The 15,368-nt window shown below is 53.1% G+C and overlaps 8 protein-coding genes across 8 annotated transcripts; 5 read left to right on the forward strand and 3 right to left on the reverse strand.

Moving 5' to 3' along the window:
* Positions 1-407: 407 nt before the first annotated feature.
* Positions 408-2,009, forward strand: APUU_30854S (uncharacterized protein; the record flags this gene model as incomplete). The annotated part of the gene is made up of 2 exons (XM_041701993.1): positions 408-908; positions 963-2,009. The coding sequence occupies 2 exons, from the start codon at positions 408-410 to the stop codon at positions 2,007-2,009; spliced, it is 1,548 nt and encodes a 515-aa protein (XP_041554823.1).
* A 480-nt stretch (positions 2,010-2,489) lies between these two features.
* Positions 2,490-4,020, forward strand: APUU_30855S (MFS transporter; the record flags this gene model as incomplete). The annotated part of the gene is made up of 3 exons (XM_041701994.1): positions 2,490-2,635; positions 2,685-3,141; positions 3,196-4,020. The coding sequence occupies 3 exons, from the start codon at positions 2,490-2,492 to the stop codon at positions 4,018-4,020; spliced, it is 1,428 nt and encodes a 475-aa protein (XP_041554824.1).
* Positions 4,021-4,251: 231 nt separating this feature from the next.
* APUU_30856A (DUF3176 domain-containing protein) lies at positions 4,252-6,028 on the reverse strand (the record flags this gene model as incomplete). Its single annotated transcript, XM_041701995.1, has 3 exons — positions 4,252-5,576; positions 5,622-5,791; positions 5,856-6,028. 3 exons carry the CDS (start codon positions 6,026-6,028, stop codon positions 4,252-4,254), a joined length of 1,668 nt encoding a protein of 555 aa, XP_041554825.1.
* A 130-nt stretch (positions 6,029-6,158) lies between these two features.
* APUU_30857A (uncharacterized protein) lies at positions 6,159-6,359 on the reverse strand (the record flags this gene model as incomplete). The annotated part of the gene is made up of 1 exon (XM_041701997.1): positions 6,159-6,359. The coding sequence occupies one exon, from the start codon at positions 6,357-6,359 to the stop codon at positions 6,159-6,161; it is 201 nt and encodes a 66-aa protein (XP_041554826.1).
* Positions 6,360-6,633: 274 nt separating this feature from the next.
* APUU_30858A (EGFR-like transmembrane domain-containing protein) lies at positions 6,634-6,894 on the reverse strand (the record flags this gene model as incomplete). Its single annotated transcript, XM_041701998.1, has 1 exon — positions 6,634-6,894. The coding sequence occupies one exon, from the start codon at positions 6,892-6,894 to the stop codon at positions 6,634-6,636; it is 261 nt and encodes an 86-aa protein (XP_041554827.1).
* A 1,989-nt stretch (positions 6,895-8,883) lies between these two features.
* On the forward strand, positions 8,884-10,394 carry APUU_30859S (MFS transporter; the record flags this gene model as incomplete). The annotated part of the gene is made up of 3 exons (XM_041701999.1): positions 8,884-8,980; positions 9,031-9,220; positions 9,272-10,394. 3 exons carry the CDS (start codon positions 8,884-8,886, stop codon positions 10,392-10,394), a joined length of 1,410 nt encoding a protein of 469 aa, XP_041554828.1.
* Positions 10,395-12,215: 1,821 nt separating this feature from the next.
* Positions 12,216-13,700, forward strand: APUU_30860S (flavin monoamine oxidase family protein; the record flags this gene model as incomplete). Its single annotated transcript, XM_041702000.1, has 1 exon — positions 12,216-13,700. The coding sequence occupies one exon, from the start codon at positions 12,216-12,218 to the stop codon at positions 13,698-13,700; it is 1,485 nt and encodes a 494-aa protein (XP_041554829.1).
* Positions 13,701-14,333: 633 nt separating this feature from the next.
* Positions 14,334-14,818, forward strand: APUU_30861S (uncharacterized protein; the record flags this gene model as incomplete). The annotated part of the gene is made up of 3 exons (XM_041702001.1): positions 14,334-14,542; positions 14,623-14,745; positions 14,803-14,818. The coding sequence occupies 3 exons, from the start codon at positions 14,334-14,336 to the stop codon at positions 14,816-14,818; spliced, it is 348 nt and encodes a 115-aa protein (XP_041554830.1).
* Between the last annotated feature and the right edge of the window lie 550 nt (positions 14,819-15,368).

The raw sequence follows: 15,368 nt of genomic DNA on the forward strand, positions 1-15,368 counted from the left end.
CAATCGCCCCCAATCACTAGAACTGTGACCGTCACAGCTGGGGTGGCAGCAGACGGAGTACTCGATCAAGCTCCTCTGGCACTCTCTTGAGACACTCTTTCTTGAGACACTGTCACACTGTATCTGAGTCCGTCGGCGCTGCATGGCGACTCACTCGTTCCAACAACTCAGGGAAGCGCACAGGACCATCCCTCAATTGAGTCACCCTGGACACTGCCAGCTTACTCAATACTACTGAAGTTGTTCAAGACGAGACTATGTTAGAATTCCGCGCTGTGCCAGAATGGTGACGCCTGGCCCGACAGCGGATAGCAGGGGACTCAAGACTGTACAAGCAGGTTCATGATATAAAACAGGATCAGAGTCCCTTCGCTTTCTCAATTAAACCAGAAACAAGATCAGTCACTATGGATGTCGATAACTCTTCGTTCCCCTGGGCCCTCCGTCCCTCTCCCTCTGTCGACGACTCGGACGCCCACCCTGTCCTTCATCCACTGAATCCTTTTCTTGTTTCCCTCATCCCAGTGGCAATATTCCTCCTTGTCACACTCCCAAAGACCCAATTCCAGAGAAAGCCCTCCCCAGCTCCACACACACACGAATCCCCCCGGTGGTACCCTCACAAGGATCCCATTCTCGGCCTCGACGTCCTGTTCGATATCGCCCAATCAGTGTATAACCACAGGTTCCTTGCGTTTACTGCGGATCTCATTAACCGATTCAACGGGACAATTACGTATCTGAGTCTTGGGCGACAGGCAGTCTATACAATCAACCCGGCCAATCTGCACGCGATGCTGGCAGATCGAACTCGCTGCCAGGACTTTGGACTTGGGCCGACAAGGCGACAGAACTGGAAGCCGTTATTTGGCAGCGGGATCTTCAACTCTGACGGGGCTATTTGGAAGGTGAGTCCGGTTTATCTATCCAAGTATGGGCCTAATGAAGTCTGAATTATACAGCACCACCGCAGCACATTACGTCCTATTCTGTCTCGTGCTGGAGCGCACGAGATTGAGGTCTTTGAGACACATCTGCAGACGCTTATGCGAGCAGTCCCGGCAGATGGGAGGACAGTTGATCTCCAGCGAATTTTCCACGCTTTGACGCTGGATGTCTCGACCCATCTCTTCCTGGGGACATCGACAGAAGTCCTGCCATCACTTTTCAGCCCTGACTCCGATGCTGGCTCCCGCGGGCAGGAGTTTGCAGCGGCGTTCGACTATGCCCAGCGCGCCGTTTCAGGGATCGACGATTTCACCTTGTCTGGGGTTTGCTGGAGGTTTCTGTTTGGGGATGCGCGGCTCGATCAGTCCTTACAGACTGTGCATTCGTTCATTGACGATACTATCGAGCAGGCCAGCGAGACTTTCTCTACTGGTTCTGGATCACGTATGGCTACTGGTCAGGTTCTTCTGTACAAACTCCTCAACGAAGCCCGATCGAGGGAAGATATCAAATACGACATCATCAATCTACTGGCCGCGGGCAAAGACAGCATGACCTCCTTCATGGGCTCGATCTGGTACATTCTATGTCAAAGACGGGATGTCTTGGATACCATCCGTTCGGAAATCAGTGTTCTGCAGGGCCGGCCTCCGACCGTGCAGCAGCTTTCCCAGTTTTCGTACCTGCATATGGTCCTGCAAGAAGGTATTCTCTCTTTCGCTTCTCTTTCCAGGAAGAACCTGCTCATTAATATACGTACTCCGACAGTCCTCCGCCTATACCCCCCGGTAGCTGCCAACCAGCGAACCGCCGAAGTGGATACATTCCTCCCTCGTGGCGGCGGAGCCGATGGGGAATCGCCAATGCGCGTACCGCGTGGCGCATCCGTGGGGTACTCGGTGTATGCGATGCACAGGCTGCCTGAGTTCTTCGGCGCAGACGCTGATGAGTTTCGGCCGGAGCGGTGGGTTGACATTAAGAGCAAGCCTAGGGCGTACATGCCTTTCCATGCGGGGCCTCGGACTTGTTTAGGGCGTGAGTTGTATACTCTCTATAATTAAAAGTTGGGCTTTATTGACGACTGGCAGAGAATCTTGCATTGTCGCTCGGCAAGTACTCGACGGTTAGGCTGTTGCAGTACTATCAAACGGTGGACAACAGGAATGTAGAGCCGTGGGAGGAGAAGTTGGGGCTGAACTGCAGCTCGAGACATGGAGTCCAAGTAGGATTGACTGCTGGGCACTGTGTTTGATTGTAGTTTTGAAACTCTGTCAATTAGGAGTGTGTATAGATACAGCAATAGTAGTTCAAGGCCACGCATAACCAATTCCTTTCACCGTCACGAATTACTCCGCATATTAATCAAGACTTCTAATAGCTGACAGCTGTCAAAGTTATACACGCGATATGCAAGTATAAATCTCTGATAGCCGAGGTGGAGACGGTGGGACCATCAGATTTTGTGCCGATACCCGAACAACATCTATTTAAGTATAGACTATAGACATCTTACCTTGGCAGTTGGCAGTGGCACATTCACAATGACAGACGTTGAGAAACAGGCCACGGACCAGGATGTCGTCCTGGTGGAGTTTGACGGCCCTGACGACCCAGAGAATCCCTTCAACTGGCCCACCTGGAAGAAAGGTCGCCAGCTGGTCCTGATGGCCTTTAACACTTTCATAACGTGAGTTACAACAACCCTGCTGTATCAAGTATCAAGTCTAACAGTACAGCCCCCTGGCCTCGTCCATGTTCACCCCCGGCGTTGGCGAAGTCATGAAAGAGTTCAACATCACCAGCACCATGCTCGGCTCGTTTGTAGTCTCGGTCTACATCCTAGGCTACTCCTTCGGGCCCTTCCTGATTGCCCCGATCTCTGAAATCTACGGCCGCGTCATGCTGTACCATGTCTGCAATCTACTCTTCCTTATCTTCACCATTGCCTGCGCAGTCGCCCAGTCCATGCCGCAGCTGATTGTCTTCCGCTTATTAGCGGGCATGGCGGGCGTCTGCCCGTTGACCATTGGCTCAGGCACTGTCGCGGATATGGTTCCTAAAGAGAAGCGCGCGGGCATCATGGCCATCTGGGCAATGGGCCCTATTCTCGGACCGGTCGTTGGGCCCGTCGCTGGCGGCTTCTTAGCTGAAGCAGAGGGCTGGCGCTGGGTGTTCTGGGTCATAGCTATTACCGTACGTTTCTTTCCTATTTTTCCCGCATCTAGAATAGAAACTAATGAATATTAGACTGGCGTCATGATGATCCTAACCATAATCTGGTACCGCGAATCCTACGGCCCCGTCGTCCTGCAACGCAAAGCCGCACGTCTCCGCAAAGCCACCGGAAACCCTGACCTGCGCGCCGCGCACGAAGTCGACAAATTCAGCACGCAGCTCTTCCTATCCGCTCTCGCACGCCCGATCAAGCTCCTCTTCGGCTCGCCAATTGTGTTCCTGATGGCGCTGTTCGCTGCAACGACCTACGGCTACCTCTATCTCATGTTCACGACCATCACGTCCATCTTCGAATCGGAATACGGCTTCTCGCCTGGTGTAGCGGGCCTGTCATACTTAGGGTTCGGGATCGGAAGTATGCTGGGTCTTGTTATCACAGGCGCCGTGTCTAACCACATTGCCACGGTCCATATAAAACAGGGCCGCTTCTCTCCGGAATCGCGTTTGCTGCCTATGATGGTTGGGTGCTGGTTCATGCCCGCCGGGTTATTCTGGTATGGCTGGGCCGCCGAGGCAGGAACGCACTGGATCGTACCGATTCTAGGCACGGGTGTTTTTGCTGTGGGGTTGATGGTTGTGTTTATGTGTGTTAGTACTTACCTTGTGGACTCGTATCTGCGGTATGCGGCGTCGGTGACGGCGGCGAATACGGTGTTGAGATCGTTGGTTGGGGCGCTGTTGCCCCTGGCTGGGCCGTCTATGTATCAGGCGTTGGGGCTGGGGTGGGGGAATTCGTTGCTGGCGTTTATTGCGCTGGCGATGTGTGTTGTGCCGTTTGTGTTTTGGAAGTATGGGGAGAGGATAAGGACAAATCCGCGGTTCCAGGTGAAGTTGTAATGGAAGTGTGGTTTTGCATAGATTTATAGAATAGATAGACTAATTAGACTACTATGGTACGATCCGCTAAGACAAGTCCACCCTTGAAGTCGACTCTTCTCGGCCTTGATACGGAAGACCAGGGTTCTCAATCAGATGGAATGGGATGGCGAATACGAATTAGGGCAAAGTCTCAAATGGATCTATAGATATCCTCCCTGGCTGTGACGGTGCCACGGTGACTGGAGTACTTCATGTATGCCCTAACTTGACCTTCAAAAGGTCTGCATTCGGAACCCACCTCTTCTTTTCTCCAACCCCCCCTTCCCCCGTCATCTCATTCTCATCCTCGCCCTGATAAAGAAACAACAACGGCAACGGGTCATTCTTCCACCTCGGCGCCCTCCTCCTCCGCGTCTTCCAGATCGCCCCCACAACCGCAACAGCCCCCAGCACCCACACCAAAACCGGCAGCGCAATCCACTGCCACCGCACCGAGATGAACGTCACATTAACCTGCACCCTCCCATACCCCGCCCGTCCATCCTCAGGGATATACCCCGAGCCCGCACCCGAACTCGTCGAATCCCGAAACGTCTTCGAAATCGCCCGCGCCACGTTCTGCGCACTGCAGTTAACCTTGACAGGAACAGAACGCTGATACGAGATCGGGTTATTGTCTCCACAGCCCGCGAGATCGCCCCGGTCCAGCGTCTGCAGGACATCGCTGGCTGCATACAGCGCCGCGTCCGGCGCCGCGTCCGGCGCCGTGGGCTGATACCCCTCGTGCGTCTGGTTGCGCCAGTAATAGCCCGAGAACAGGATGCGCAGGAACTTGGCGACGGCCTTTTCGGCGGCGAGGCCGTACTGGAATGTCCCTGTTGGGTTTGTGGTGGTGTTCATGCCTAGTTCGCGGCCCCAGGGGGGCTGGAAATGCCATGTGAATTCGGTGTCGTTGGTGTATTGGGGGTTGTTGCTGGTGCTGGTGCTGCTGGTGCTGCTGCTGTCTGTGTCGTGGACAAGGGTGCTATCTGACCAGATGGCCAGCGTTGTATCGCTGTAGACATTGTTTTTAACGGATGGCTGGAAGCTACGGACGATTGGTTCAAACGAGCACTCCGTTGCCTCCCACAGGGAGACCTGTCTCGTCACACTAGTTCCTGAGAAGTCCTTGAACTCCCAGGGCGCGATGAACTGGAAGGTATTTCTTGTTGCGTTCGTGTAGACCAGCGCGACGGAGGGCTCAACTGCTTGGCCTACGAGGCCGTGGATCTCGTCCGCGCGGAAGCTGTTCTTGGTGTAGTTTAGCAGAGCCCATGTCTGCATTTCGCTTCTTGGGAGGCCTGCGGTGCAGTTCACCAGCCGTGCTGAGTTCGTCTCGGAGACATTATGGCATGACTGGACGAGGGATTCGGTGATGTTTGCACAGAGCATCCGGGCCTCTAGTGATATGACTGGGTCCCAGGTGCAATTGGTTGATGGACATGAATATCTGGGGATGGACCAGGGCATGTCCTCGTCGCTTCTGAAGAGAGAATTGTATACGTTCGATTTGAGTGTCGGCTCAACTAGGAACGCTATTCACTCGTTAGATCAGTCAAAGCTTGCGCTGGCTGACGTACCATCCATCTCGAACGGGGCCCCGTAAGCATTGTACAGAGATGTGTCTCCAGTATATGCTCTTTCGGTTAGATTATAGATACTGCCTTGATGAAAGCGAATCAGATTCTGGGCAAAGGGGTCAAATCCCAGGGCTAGGATCATAGCGAGGCTGCTTAGTACCGCAAAACGTCTTACTTATCATCAGAAAATGGCAGTCTAAAAGAAGAGAAGAAGAAGAGAAGAGAAGAAATTACCGTCCACGAAGTGCCCAAATCAACCCCAGAGCTCCAAAAGGCCCTCTGCTAGCCTCATCAAACGTGCGCAGGTCATGGACCGGCCTCTCGCTCTGCATCAACCATACCCACTTCAGCTGGCCCAGCGCCTCGCTAACCGAGAACAATATACAAGCCCGGGAGATGGTCGTCATCCACGCTATAAGCGAGTTGATTGAGACATATCGCCAGTCCGGCTGAGGTTTGTTATGGCGCGGCGAGGACAACGACAAGAGCGATGAGGATACCCGCAGACAGGGCCATTGTAACCGTCTCCCAGACAAATTAATAGGCGCCTATTTTCTGCGCAGTAGATGGTTTCTGTTTCGCGTGCTGGATGCTTGGTGGGCGTGAGTGCTCGGACTCTGATTCTGGCTCGCTGTCTTCATTTCGTTGTGTGTCGTCGTTTGAAGCTCTGTGGTCGAGTGGGAGTAATTCTTGGGCGAACTCTTCTATGCGTTCGCTGGAGACGCTCGTCCTCGACATGGTGCCGTCGGTGTCAAGTGTACGAAAAAGTGCAGTCGTACACTTGACACCGAGATTATCTATCAGGCTGAACTCGAAGGGTGCGGGCGATGAAAAAAGAAATCAAAAAAGAAAGCAAAACTAGAGGCCTGAGTCAATTCGCAAATGCTTTCAGAAATTCTCATTGGTGAAAGGTCTCATTATGCCATGGCTCAGCCTGGCGCGAAAGGCTGCAGAGCCTTGCGGTCAACGACTTAACTGAATTCAAAGCGCTTCGACTAGACCAGATACAACGCTACTGCTTCATCCCCGCAGGACGTAACACATATTCTGCATAGTGACCGAGAAAAGGCTTCTCTTCCTCCCCAGTCGCATGATCAGCCTGCCGACGCCTCCGAAGAGCAAGAAACACCCCAAGTAGAAGAACCGCCAAGCTAACAACTCCGCCAATAGTAATATCTGCGATGGCGCCAGTGGATAGATCAGAAACTGATGTCTCGGTCTCGGTCTCCGTTTTGGTGATATTTTCGCTCTCGTCTAGGAACATATCGTACATTGTGCTCCATTCCTGGGACCAGGCTGCAGGGAGAAGACTTCCCTGTGGACATCCAGTCGTTTCCGCACATGGATTGGCCTCGCAGCAGCCTATGAACGACTGGAACGTGAAATTTCAAGTAAACCAATTCTCACTCCCGTGGCCGATGCAGTTGCTGGGAACGAGTTCATCGAAGGCGGCTGGTTCGAAGGCGGCGGCGTAGAGGTTCCCCAGCGGACAGGCAGACGCTGAGGTGTTGGTGCAGGGGTCCGAGGAGCAGCAGCCCACAAAGTAGGGAGGGTCGTGGCAGACATGCCAGGACCCGCCGAATGGACATGTAAAGTGGCAATTGGGAGAGCCGGATTCACAGGGCATCGTGGAGTTGGGTTGATAGTTGGTTTGATGAAGAGTAGAAGGCTGAACGAGAACGGGAAATACGTAGAATCTGCCCCGTCACCTGCGGCCTGATTGGTGCAAGTGGCTGGTCAGTAATCTCATCCGTGACAGATGGGCGTATTATTGCGAAAATCCTCGGTGGTGATAGGATGCTGCTGTGCTTGTGATGGAGAGGGGTACGAGCTTGGCAATGCACGAACAGTATCAATGGAGGATACGACGCGAAATACTCACTATACAGAACCCTCGATGACCTAATTTATATTGACCAATACTACGACCAAGCAATCTGTGCCAGCGCCTATATATCCCGGCCAATACAAATGCAAATGCAAATACCCGACCAGGAAATCTCAGACGCGTAGCGGTGGACGAATCTCAGTCAAGAGATCTTCACCAGAAGCATAACTGCCGGGGCGCTCGCTGTAGTCTGAGTCAAGACGTTGACTAGCATTCCACATGGCTTAAAAACATTGTGTTAGTAATAGCCCGGCATTGGGAGTGCACGAGGCGAATGTTGGATATGACCATAATCTTGGGGATGTCAAGGTGGATATAAGAGATTGGTGCGATAGTAAAGATTTACAGAGTACAGGTAACGAGCTGGGTCCATATAAGATATTTCGTGGGTCTGGCCTGTCGGAGTGAGAGCTAGGACACGCCGGGTCCGAGATCTGGGAGTACATCAACAGTTAAATATAACCTCGACGAGCGCGTACAATTCAATTCAAGGTCTGTTCCGGCTGAGAAGGCTTAATAAACAGTTTCTTACGTTTCTCCGGATAGCCTGAGCAAAGGGAAGAAACATGGAGAAACGACTGCGGAATGACCCAGCGCTGTGCGAGAAACTCATTCGTCCTGGCAGGTTGGATGTCGGGGGATACCTTGAGGCGCTACAAGAGCCGAATGTCTGAACAGGGTATCCGAACACAAATCGACAGCAGAGTTCGACGTCATTGTCTGCGGACTGGGCTCGACACTACGTTCCGCCGTCGTGGGAATTAGCTGGAAGACGAATCCGGCTTGCTGATCAAGGCGAGAGGCCCGACGCGTATTTCGGGATATGTGCGTCGAATATGCCGAATTACTGTATCTTCAATGGGCCGAATTGTACACGCAAGTGTTCCACATAAGATGGTATGGCCGGGTGGATGTCGGCGTGGTACAAGAGGCGTGTATAAATGAGCATATTATTGGCATTCTATGAAATGACCAGACCGATTAATCCAAGGAGGTGAATAACGTCATCCTAATAAAGCCGCAACTCCATCAATCGAAGGCGCAACTCCATTGATCGTCGGATGGGCGATCCTCAACTCTGGACTCAACTCCTGAGCGGCAGATCTGCACGACTGGTTTTCGAACGATGCGCGGTGGAGCAGAGCTTGATCAGACCCAGTGCAGAGCTTGATCAGACTCCACTGGGTCGGGTGAATCCGTGATCAAGTACTGAGGACAGGGTGATGGATGTAATTAGTGGGATTATTGGTAGGAGTGGATGGTGTGATTGTGCTGATTAATCGATCGTCCTCACGGACTCGACCAGGTTGAGACGCGGTACTGAACGTACTTAACGACTTCACTCTCCTGCTGTGAGTAGCGGCAACCGAGACGATGAAGCCCGAGTCCTTGAGCCAGCCTAATCATGACCAGCCTCCGATCGTCCTGGACGACCATGAGAACCCGCGGCAGTGGCCTGCCACGAAGAAGTGTACGCATCACTGCTCTGCTGGTGTGTTCGGCTTGTCTAACTGTTCTTAGGGATCTGCACTCTGATTGTGGCCTCCATGACTGCTACAGTGGCCTTCTGCTCGAGTATCTACACTGCGGCCATCGACAATATCAAAGATGACTTCGGCTGCTCCGACACGGTGGGCACTCTCGGGGTCACCACATTCCTCCTGGGCTTCGGCTCTGGCTCTCTCTTGTTTGCTCCCCTTTCGGAGCTTTGGTATGCTCGTCATTTATCCGTACAATGGGCGTACGGGCTAACACACGACAGGGGCCGCCAGCCAATTTACAGACTGACAATGGGCTTGTTCTGCATCTTCCAGATCGCCTGCGCAGTATCGCCCAACATTGCAGCTCTGATTGTATTCCGCTTCTTCGCCGGCTTCTTTGGATCCCCGACAGTCACCAACTCAGGCGGATCCATCACCGATATCTGGCCGCAGAGCCACCGCTCCGTGCCCATGGCCTTCTTCTCCGCGGGCAGTTTCCTGGGCCCTGTTACAGCCCCGATCATGGGCGGCTTCATCTCGCAATACACCTCCTGGCGATGGAACTTCTGGGTCGTCCTCATCATCAGCGGCGTCGTCTACGCAGCAGTGATCTTCTTCCTCCCCGAGACATACTCTGCATATCTCCTACACCAAAAAGCCCGCAAACTCGGCCGCGCAGACGAAGTCGCCCCCAACCACAGCCCCAAGGAACAGCTTCGCAATAGCCTAATCCGTCCGTGGCTCATGCTCTGCACAGAACCAATCCTCTTCCTCCTCTCCCTCTACATGGCCCTCATCTACGGAATCCTCTACCTCGACTTCACAGCCTACCCAATCGTCTACAAGCAATCCCGCAACTGGTCCGGCGGGATAGCAGGCCTCTCCTTCCTCGGCATCGGCGTCGGCATGGCCCTCGCCACAATCGGCTCGCCATACATCAACGTCATCCACACCCGCTTCGTCGCCCGTCTCGGAGGACCACAGCCAGAAGCACGCCTCCCGCACCTCATCCCCCTCGCCTGGCTCATCCCCGCCAGCCTCTTCTGGTTCGGCTGGTCCGCTGAACCCCCAACCCACTGGATTTGCGGTATCATCGCCGGTGCTCCGTTCGGGTTTACACTTATCGTCTTGTTCCTAGGAATCATGGCGTATCTGACGGACTGCTACGGCCCGTTCGGGGCGAGTGCGCTGGCGGCGAATAACGTGCTGCGTTCGATCTTCGGCGCGGTCTTTCCGCTGTTTGCGGGGGAGATGTATGGAGGGCTGGGGGTGGCTTGGGCGACGAGTGTACTGGCGTTTGTGGCGCTGGCGTTGACGCCGTTGCCGTGGGTGTTTTATCGGTTTGGGCCGAGGATCAGAGGGAGGAGTCGCTATCATCAGAAGATTAAGGATATGGTGGAGTAAATACAGTAACTACAGCAACTACAGTGTAAAGAATGGATGTGTATTACTAGCGAACTAAATCAAAGTATTATAGAAAAGTATTCGGCAGAAAGATCAAAACAATGCTGTAGCATCACATCAGAAAGTAGAAAATCGAAAATCGAAATCGACATAGAAATAGAAACAAACTCGCCATGGCCAGATCACAGACCCAGACTACCAACCCAGTCCCACCCAGTCCCATGGTGGAAACTAGAAAGGGAGCCAGGGAGCAAGGGGGAGCAAGGGGAGAAAAGCAAGCAAGGCAGCGACTAATAATTTCGGCTGACGCGCAAACACCCTCAAGCTCAACTCTCGGTCCCGAGAGAGACCAGACCCGTGGAACAGCAGTCAGCACAGGCCAGCACTGGCCATCCGACGGGCCGAGCACCTCTCTAGAGTCTCGACGACTCGTACTTTCGTATCGGCAACAGTATCCGCAGCAGTACCTTCGAAAAAAACCGGTTAGGGCGAACGCCTGATCGTCCGGTCCGTAAGGGCTTAGCTACGGTCGCTCCGTCGCTCGCCCTGCCGGCTCTGCCCTGCCTAGCTAGCGTTTCCACTTTGCAGCAGCGTTTGGGTTTACTTTCTGCGCTCGCGTTCCAGGTCTGGTTCTCGCTCCGGTTTGGCCCGGTTTGCATGGTTGTTAACTGTTGGGTTTGACTACATGTGGTTGCTGCGTCCGTGGAATACTTGCTTGGGCCGGTTAAGGAAGGTGACTCTTCTCTTTCCACGACTTCAGTCATGATAGTTAAGACGTCTCCAGTTCCTTACTTTTACTTACGAGTCCTCTAACCAAACCGGCGCACGTGCAGGGGTACATTCGGAACTCAGAGCAGTGATGAGTGGACAGTGGACCTCACCTCAGCCCAACCACCGGTTCATTCTCCTGTATTTGCACTTGTCCTCCATTTGCATTGCAGCGTGTTTTGCTCTCGCGTGATCCATAGATCGACTCATCAGCTCATCTCTGATCGTAGTGATCGTAGTCATCCCAGTCCACGCCATCGAGCTCCACTATATTTAGATGTCGTAGCTGAAAACATCGTCGCCCCCTTCCCTAACAACGAGCCGACCGCCTCATCCACACCCTGTGCGCGGCGGAGTTCTAGACCTTCCACCTTCCAATCACGGTCTTGGGCTTCGTCACGGTTTGATCGTCCTGGTCGAAGGAAATGGGAATGGCGAGCTGTGTGTAGATACCCGGCTATGGACCTCCCTTTAACGGGTGTGTTGCTTTTCTAGCGCTAATGCAGTGTTTTCATCATCCTGCTGGTGTTGCGGTGATGAACTCTATGTTGTAGGTGGTGTTTGTTGAGGTTGGTAGGTGCTGGTATGGCGATATAACCCTAAGACATGCAAGGGATTTTAGCCATTCTGCTGGGTATTCTTTTATTCAAATGTGCATGTCTGTTCCTGTTATTATGTTAGTCTTGCTGGTCTTGTCAGTATTGGTAGTATTGCTTATACCCAATCTGATCCATATGTAGACGGATGGGTCTGGCTGGAAGGTACTCACTCGATGATTGACAATTCATCGTCATCCCTTCTGCATCTTGTCTGACTGCGTCATTTTTTCGCTGAATAGGACGATCTCTCTGATCTTGCATGTGCTGCCAGAAGCCTGTAGTTATAAATCGGCTTTGAAAGTTCTCGGAGCGAATTCTGGTCCAGACTTCCAATTAAGTTCCACAGGGTTATCTCGAGTCCTTTTTGCCTAATCTTCTTTGCCTCCTTCCTTGCCTTATCTTCTAATCTTCATTGTCTATCTTCATTGCCTGTGTTATCACTGTTATCTCTAGGATGGATGTCGGCGTTGTTGGTGCTGGTATTTCCGGCCTCTACACTGCGCTCATCCTTCAGCGGCAGGGCCACAATGTGACCGTCTTCGAGGCGAGCTCGAGAATTGGAGGCCGGATATACACTCACCGATTCGAGCCCCTGAACCAAGGCGAGGATGTGTACTTTGAGGCTGGCGCCATGCGTCTCCCTCGGTCGAGGTTACATGACCGCGTCTTCCGCTTCATCGATTACCTCAACGCCAACAGCCGGTCTGAAGACAAGGTCGAGATGATCCCCTACATCATCGAACACGAAAACAACGGCGCCTATGTCTATGGCCACAAGGGTGACGTCGCTGGCAGTGAGCATGCAGATCTTCTAAACTTACCTCCGCCGTTCAAGGGCAAGTCCGCGCGCAGCCTCCTCGGCGAGGCCGTCATTCCCTGGCTCCGGCTGCTAGAGCAGGACTTTGACAAGGGCTTCGAGAAGGTCATGGAATACGACATGATGTCCTTCCGCAGCTATCTCCATCTCGTGCTGAAGTGGCCGCACGAGGTCATCGAGTTCGTCGAGCTCATGTCCAGCCAAACAAACCAGTACGACCTCAGCTTCGTTGAGATCATCATGCAGAACATGGACTTTGGCGTCAAGCACTGGGCCACCGTCCGCAACGGCATGTCGCGCTTCACCCAGGCCGCCGCAAACCTCGTTGGCCTCAAAAACATCCACCTCAACGCCCCCGTCGACCGTCTCATCCCTTCTTCAGCCGACGGCCGAGTCACCATCCACACCCGCGGTCCCAACCCGCAAACCGGCACCTTCGACAAGGTCGTCCTCGCCATCCCCCCAGCCGCCATCCAGGGCATCCGCGAACGCCCAACCTGGTCCTTCATGAAAGAACAAGCCATCCGCAGCGCACACTTCGAACCCCTCTACAAGCTCGGCCTGCACTTCCGCACCCGCTTCTGGGAACACATCCCCTCCCCCTCCTTCGGCGGGCAGAGCACCACAGACCTCCGCTTCCGCTGGATCGTATACCCCTCCAACGACCTCGGCAGCGACACCTCAGGCGTCCTCCTCCTCTACTGCTGGATGAACGACGCCTACCGCATCCAATCCATGCAGCCCGAGCAGCGCATCAGACTGGCCCTGCACGACCTCCAGCGCTTCTTCACAGATACAGGCGTGGACATCTACTCGCAGTACGTCGGCGCCTTCGACGTCTGCTGGAGCACCGAGTATGTCACGGGTGACGCGATGTTCCTCCCTGGGCAGTTCAGCCGGTTCCATCGCATTGCGGCACAGGCGGAGGGGAATATTCACTTTGCGGGCGAGCATTTGAGTCGCCATCATACTTGGATTGCGGGGGCGCTGGACTCGGCGTTTAAAACGGCGCGAGAGGTCAGTGGGGATGAGCGGTTGTTGGCGTTGGGGGAGGAGGAGTTGGGGAGGTCGTCGAGGGCCACGGAGCCGCCGAGGCCGGAGTTTATTCGCGCGCAGCTTTGATTGTCAGTATACCAGTTTAGTAGTCATGTTTGTTAAAAGAGTGTTTATCAGTTTAGATGGACAATAGACTAAAGATTTAGTATAATTCCAACTAATTCCAATATTTGTTCTTAATCTTAAAATAGACTGCCATGGCAGTCTTGTCCCTCCAGGCACCAGAATTTCTTCCGCCCGTCGCGCATAAGCCACAGCCGCTTCATTTCTTTCAGCCGGCATCCACATTCCTCCGCTGTTGCACTTGCGCCTGCAGAAGCGGAGTTAAATACAGTCGATCCCCGTTTTGCTTTGCTTTATTTTCAGTCTGCCTGAGCACACGATCTCTTGCTTTTCTAGTTCTGTTCTCTGTTCTCTGTTCTCTCATTGTTGAGACCCGGGTTGAATTCAAGGTACGTCACCCGATCTGGTCAGCCCTACGATCGCACGCACGGGCTTCTCCTCAATCCTTCCGTTTCACGAACCCCTCTCTTCATCTTCACCATCTTCACCATCTTCAGCCATCATTTATCGCTATATCGCATCTCTACTCGCCGAAAACTAACTCGATCCGCGTAGGAAATCTACCAACAACACCACCGATACCGAACGAACAAACACAACCCCGCCGAACCTCACCCCTCACCCAATTCAAACAAAATGGCCAGCCGCATCCTCCCGCTCATCATCCTCTTCGTGGTCCTCGCCATCCTCGCCGTCGTGGGATTCGTCGTCTACAGCATCGTGCAGGATATCTCGGACAAGACACGGGACAAGATGGAGAAGAAGAACGTCATGTTCACGAGAGACGGGATGAAGGTTGGCGTCAAGGAGGTTAACGAGGAGGATTATGTTGATCGGAGTCAGAGGTTTGTCTCCCTTTCCATCCAATTCTACCCCCCTAAAATAGTGGGAATGGATGGACCAGTGGCTAACGTTGATTTTCTAGTATCCTCGTCAACATGTGGAACCACACTTCGTTCCCGGCATACAAGAGTCGGCTTTGGGATATGGCTGGGGCTTCGTCTTCGTCTTCGAATGGGAATGGTGGGGATGCTCAGCAGAGGAGGGGGTGAGTTTCTTGATCTAGAGTATTTTGGGTTGAAAAATGGACTAACGCGTGTTTTAGACACACCTCGCAGTGACTATCGAAACATCTCCTGAAACCCCGACGCGCGAAAACATGGATTACAGTTGATGGGCTGTTGATGGAGCCTTAGTCTGGATCAATCGGTTCATCGGTTCATAATTGGGGTTGAATTGAAATTGAAAATGTATATATATACATACGGCTGCAGGATGGGATATGGGCGTTTTTTATATCGTTGCAGTAATGACTGACGAGTGATGAATGCAATCATTCTTTTTGCGTTGGATCGATGGAATTAAATTCTTACTGTGGCTGCGAACTGTGGGGAAGTTTCATGTATACTTCTCCCGCAGCAGTACACCTATCAGTACGTCCAAGGCTACGGTGATTTGGCGGTGATCGAGTCCCACCTGCAGGAGATCTCGATCGGTGGATTACGCTGGTGGCCTGCGCTGGTGGCCTAACGATGGTGTTGGTAGCTAGCACGGTCGCGGAATCTAGAGTGGTCGAAATTGAACAATGCGGTGTAAATTTCGTGGCTCCGGAACATATTTTGTATGTTATTTGTAGGGTTATGCAAGTCCTCAAGTATTAGGATGAGTTTG

The sequence above is a fragment of the Aspergillus puulaauensis genome, chromosome 3 (assembly GCF_016861865.1).
Source record: "Aspergillus puulaauensis MK2 DNA, chromosome 3, nearly complete sequence".
Taxonomy (NCBI): Eukaryota; Fungi; Ascomycota; class Eurotiomycetes; order Eurotiales; family Aspergillaceae; genus Aspergillus; species Aspergillus puulaauensis.